The 5,868-nt window shown below is 40.4% G+C and overlaps 1 protein-coding gene across 1 annotated transcript; it reads right to left on the bottom strand.

The window, feature by feature from the left end:
- Positions 1-999: 999 nt before the first annotated feature.
- On the bottom strand, positions 1,000-5,200 carry LOC122730432 (glycine N-acyltransferase-like protein 2). Its single transcript, XM_043969558.1, has 5 exons — positions 5,123-5,200; positions 4,285-4,392; positions 3,278-3,404; positions 2,994-3,159; positions 1,000-1,435 (listed from the first exon to the last, which is right to left on the bottom strand). The coding sequence occupies exons 1-5, from the start codon at positions 5,198-5,200 to the stop codon at positions 1,036-1,038; spliced, it is 879 nt and encodes a 292-aa protein (XP_043825493.1). The 3' UTR covers positions 1,000-1,035.
- Between the last annotated feature and the right edge of the window lie 668 nt (positions 5,201-5,868).

The following is a 5,868-nucleotide window of genomic DNA, read 5'->3' as shown; positions in this document are numbered from 1 at the left end:
AATGAGAATTTCCACACCCAAAATAAGATACCAAAAACTCAAAAGATATTCTCAGTGAAATGAAGGTACTGATTTTAAATCTGTCTGGACAACCAGAGGTTTTCCACTGATGCTGCTAGACTTCCAGTTCTGAGAACTGTGATTGTATAAGAGACAGCCTACAGGAGTGGAAGGGCATGGAACCACTTGGATGCCAATATGTGATGATGTCATGAAGAACTCTCATAGATGAGGTAGGGTTTGTGTTTAGATAATTTCTATGGTTCCTTCTCAGTTGAGGTTCTGTTAGTTATAGAATGTCAGCCCTGGGAGGGAACTTAGAAAAGTCTTCAACTCCACTAATAAGGTACAGGTGAGGAAAATCCGGCCCCACCCTAGGGAGGCCAAGTGGCTTGTCCATGGTGACTCCTAGCTGGGACTTCTGTCTCCAAATCCAGCATTCTTTTTACTCCCTAAGATTCTAGTCTTCTCTATGACTTTAACAATGTGTAAGGTCTTAGGCAAGCCTTTCCCACTCTCTGGATTAATATTTTTCATGTGCAAGATAAGGGGGATTAGACTGCATGAGCTTGGTGGCACAGTAGTTAAGAGGGTTGGACCTAGAGTCAGGAGGACCTGAGTTGAAATCCTGCCCAAGAAGAGTTCAAATCTGACCTCAGACACTGTGTCATTCTAGACAAGTTGCCTCCGATTTCTCATCTGTAAAGTGCGTTAATAATAGCACCTACCTCAAAGGGCTGTTGTGAGGATGAATGAAAATAACATGTACAGTGCCTTGGAGAACTTAAAGGACTATATAAATGCTGGATAATGTTGTTGTCATTTAATGATTCTATTATCCCAGAAAGATTGGGTAGTTCTACTTTGTAAGGAAGTAGAGGGTAAGGAAGATAAGAATTCTCTTTGTCTACTGGTATACTGACAAGCAATGTTACAAGGCTCAGTTAATTTGGTAACTTTTATTCATTTCTTCAACAAGCATTGATTAAGTGTCTACTCTGTGCCAGGATCTGTGCTAGAAGCTGGGTTGGCTTTTCATTGGGGGGTTAACTTCCATTGGTTCCATGCACGATGATAAGAATGGAAACCATACCGGGTCACAATTCCAAAGAGGTGTTTCCTCTTTTCTGCTATGTGAAAGAAAAATGGGATATTTTCTTTTTTAAGATACCTTATAGCATATTCTCCCAAGTAAGTCCCTATGCCTTGTGCTTGGTATTTGGCCAGGGTATAGGCCATTCTCAATTCCCCCGTCTGATCCACGACTATCCAACTGATGGGATTCCCCTCAGAGCTCAGCAGGCAAAATGTTGGCAAGCTCTGGATGCAACGTGTTACATAATTCAGGCTCTTCTCATTGAGACCCATCTCCCAGTTATCGTTGACGAGCTTTGCATGGGATGCATTCAGGGAGGCAAGCTTGAACTCCAGATTTCTACTGTAAAGAAATGAAATCCAGTTATTTACATCTCTGTTTTGAAATTTTCTGAATTCTCCACAATGGATGGCTAGTCTCTCCAAAATGCATATTTACTTCATAATAATAGCTACCATTTATATAGCATCTTAAAGTTTGCAATGGGCTTTGCCCATTTTATCTCACTCAGTGTTCAAAAAAACCCTGTGAAGTAGATGTTCTTATTATCTCTGTTTCACAGTCTTCGAGGAAGCTGAGAAGCTAATTGACTTGCTACACTGCCAGTAAGTGTCTGAGGACAGATTTCTGACCCAAAGGCCAGGACCCTACCTACTGAGTCACCTACCTGCCTCAAATCCAATCTAGAGTCTGGGGAGAGATGGAATTCTAGAGTGGGTCAGTAGAACGCTAAATCTACAGTCAGAAAGATCTCAGTTCAAATATGCCTTTAGACTCTTGCTAGTTGAATGGCCATGGGCAAATCACTTCATCTCTTGTCTGTCTCAGTTTCCTCATCTGTAAAATTGGGTTAGTAACAGTATCTGTTTCTCAGTGTTGTCATGAGGATCAAACAATATGATATTGATCAAAAGCGCCTAGCACATAGTAGGTGCTTAATAAATATTTCTTTCCCTTCTCTTTATAAATCACTTGGCTAAGGTTTTACACATAGTAAGTTCTTGATAAATGTTTGTTTGGTCATTGATTCTCCCAAATCAGACTGTTGACTATCATGTACCTGCACATGAACATCCTCTATACCTTTCCTTGTAGCTTCGGCTCCAAGAGCTCTAATGAGGAAGAACCCAGTACCTCCTAAAGCAGCCTACTCTCTTTCCAAATAGTGCCTATTGTTACATTTTGGTTTCCATGTCCACATTCTCATTGTAACTTCCACTCATTAGCCATAGATCTGACATCTGACAGAGGGCAGCCTTCAAAGACTAGAAGATAGTTTTAGTTTTCTTGTGGTTTCTTTCTTTCTTTTTTTTTTTCTGCCTTTGATTTTTCTCTTCTTCACACTAAAAACTCCAATTTCTTCAATCACTCCTTGTCTGGCATCTTTTCCAGTCCCTCTTCATCCTAGTCTCCCTCATTCAGACCCAGCCCAGAATGGCAACACTGTTTCCAAAATGTGGCATCCTCTTCTCACTTCCCAGCTAGGTGGCTTAGTCTATCACTGAGTTCAAATTATGCCACAAGATACTTACTAATTGTGTGACCCTAGGCAAGTCACTTCATTTCTATTTACCTCAGTTTCTTCATTGAAAAATATGAATTGTAATGGCACCTACTTTACAGGGTTGTTGTGTGTATTAAATGTTACAACACATATAAAATGCTTGCAGACTTTTTAAAAAATGAATGCTAGCTGCTGCTGCTACTAATATCATCTACCTCCTCTGTCACAGACTAATCCCAAACTCCAAATTTGCCTCATTTCACCACTAAATGAAGTATTGGGAACCCATGAAGATACACACACACACACACACACACACACACACACGTAGATAGAGATTGAGATAGATAGATAGATAGATAGATACTTGAGGTTTAAAGTTTGAATTCTAACCTCTCAAAGCCCTTTGTATCTGGCATGCTCGTCACCAACTTGCCTTCAGTTGTCTCAGGTTGTAGAATTTCTTCTTTTACAAAGAGAACATTGCTGATATGTTCCACCTGAAGGGACTTGGAAGCTGCAATCTTTCTTAGGGTTTTATCTAAGCCCTCCTGGCAACCTGGGAAAAGGAGAAAAGGTATCACTGGCTCTTGTTGAGCTCTGTCTACACCTGCGAAGGCTAGCTTTGTCTTTGAAGTGAGACAAAGCAACATTTTCTTAGCCCCAAGATTAGTTACCTTGAATTTGAATAACTTGGTTCCAGTCAATGACCCCTGTAGATTCTAGAAATTCCTGGCATTTCTCAAGGTCCTTGGTGAAGATATGATAAGTGTTTATGTATTGATCCAATCTGTCAACCATTTCCTGTTTAGAATGGAAAGGGAGATGTTTGCATTGTTTTGATAATGAGAGAAGGAACATCTTTCTTCACCTTTTTACTGGTCCAAAACCAGTATTCAAAGTCAAGGGATATGCTAATAGATCACCATGTTGAAGGAGGTGCCAAATTCTATGGAGAGTTGGGATATTGAGCAAGTCTGTTTCTCTGAGCCTGAGTTTCTTCATTGGTAAAATGGGATAATAATACTTGCCTACCTACAATTTAGGACTGAAGGTTCTTTGTAACCTTAAAGTCCTGCAGAAACAGAGTTGTTGATTGTTGTCAAATGAAATTATATATGTATATACATAGTGTTTTGGAAATCTTAAAATGATATATGATTGTTACTTATTTTTTGACATTATTATAATTGTCCCTTCCATATCTATAATTCTAATCTACAATTCTTCCACTTTTCCAACAGTTCCCTAGGGGTCGATATGGTAGCAGAGAGATTAGAAGTACCAGCCATCTGTCTTTCTATTTGCATCAATTGAAGACTCCATTACCAGTTGTACCTGACCCCTCATCTTGTTTATTTTCTGTTACTTTCTCTTCTTCTTCTTCTTCTTCTTCTTCTTCTTCTTCTTCTTCTTCTTCTTCTTCTTCTTCTTCTTCTTCTTCTTCTTCTTCTTCTTCTTCTTCTTCTTCTTCTTCTTCTTCTTCTTCTTCTTCTTCTTCTTCTTCTTCTTCTTCTTCTTCTTCTTCTTCTTCGGCAATGGGGGTTAAGTGACTTGCCCAGGGTCACACAGCTAGTAAGTGTCAAGTGTCTGAGACTGGATTTGAACTCAGGTACTCCTGAATCCAGGGCTGGTGCCTTATACACTGCACCACCTAGCTGCCCCCACTTTCTCTTCTACCTACCTGTTTCTTAGGCCGGGAAATTACGGTCTGATAGTCTGGCCAGGAGTCCACCAGCACTTCCAAGTTGAAGGGGTTTCCATGAATGATGTGGAAAATGGAGCCATATACCTTGGGAGCCGAGGGTAAAGAGAAGGAAGCAGGTGAAGCTGATGAAGATCAAAGGTGTGAGGCTGGGAAATGAAATAGCTGAGGGCACTTGGGAGATGGAAGGCTAACTTATAGCAAGGCAGGTGATGAAAATTTATAGCTGATGAAAAGCAGCTCTATCTCTGGGCATGGTCCCAGTGTCCTGTTATGTTGGAGGTAGCTAAAGGGTCAGGTAAGAAACGATTCTTAGAAATCCAGGTGATTCAAAATCCTGACAAACAGGTGTGTCAGAGAGTGACCACTAAATTGTGGTTTATTCTTGATCATGTCAGTCATCCAAAATATAGGGTATGAAAACCTGAATAAGATCTCTTTGAAAGGAGCACATGTGCGTGCACATGAAATGGGGGAGAGTTAATAAAGAGCTGGCCTTGGAATTAGGAAGATCTGACTCAGAGTCCTGTCACTAACACACACTGGATGTTTGACACTGGGAAAGCCCCTCAATTTCCCAGTGTTCTAAGTAGCTAGACATACCAAAAATATGACTAAAGCAAATGATTATAGAAAACGTTTATTGTTAAAATGTTTGCTTGATTGTTTCTGATTGAAATAAAGATATTTAATGGAGTTTCACCATCGCTGTTCCTTTCTATTTCATCATCACTTTTCTCTTGCTAAGAGCATTACCACAGATTTTATTCCATTTTTATCCTCCCTCAGAGACCCATCTACCCCCTTCCCACCTCACCTTCAGGGATTCTGGGATGCTTTTGGCCAGTGATTTATGCAGAGCCTGCACCATGTGGTCCTCACACACTATATGCATCCTGTGTTATACACAAACCCTTCAGAATGAAACATTGGTTAGAATGGGAATGAAGGGACCAAGGGACCCAGGATGAAGAAGGTGAGAAAGAAGAAATCGGGCAGTGGAGATCTATGTCAGCACGGCCCATGGAATAAATCTGGCTGGGCCAGTTGTAAAAATGAGCCACAGATGCTGAGGGGCTAAATCAAGACCCACAAAATTTAATTCCTGAAATGCACGAGGAAAGGAAATAGTATCTTCTAGTGATTTTAGGAGGCTTAGTATATAGAGTGCTGGACTTAGAGTCAGGAAAGCCTGAGTTCAAATCTTTCCCCAGGCCCTTAACTAGTTGTGTGACCCTAGACAAGTTACATAACCTTTGTGCCTCTCCATTTTCTCATCTGTAAAATGGGGATAATGGTCCTTACCGTTAGGGTTGTTTTCAGGATTAAATGAGATAGTAGATGTAAAGTGTTTCAAAAACATCAAACAGCAAATCACTGTATTAACTAACGCTAGGTATTATGATTATTTTCCCACTGGGAGCTCATGCTAAGAAGCTGGGTGACCTTGAACAACTCTTTCCCCCTCTCTGAAGCTCAGATTTGTCAACTGTACCATGTGAGGATTTAGTAGAATTATCTCTAAAGTTTCTTCCAGCTTTAAAAACACCAAGTCTAATCCTT

Source organism: Dromiciops gliroides, chromosome 6 (genome assembly GCF_019393635.1).
Source record: "Dromiciops gliroides isolate mDroGli1 chromosome 6, mDroGli1.pri, whole genome shotgun sequence".
In the NCBI taxonomy this organism is placed as follows: domain Eukaryota; kingdom Metazoa; phylum Chordata; class Mammalia; order Microbiotheria; family Microbiotheriidae; genus Dromiciops; species Dromiciops gliroides.
This window is presented reverse-complemented; position numbering and strand designations above follow the sequence as displayed.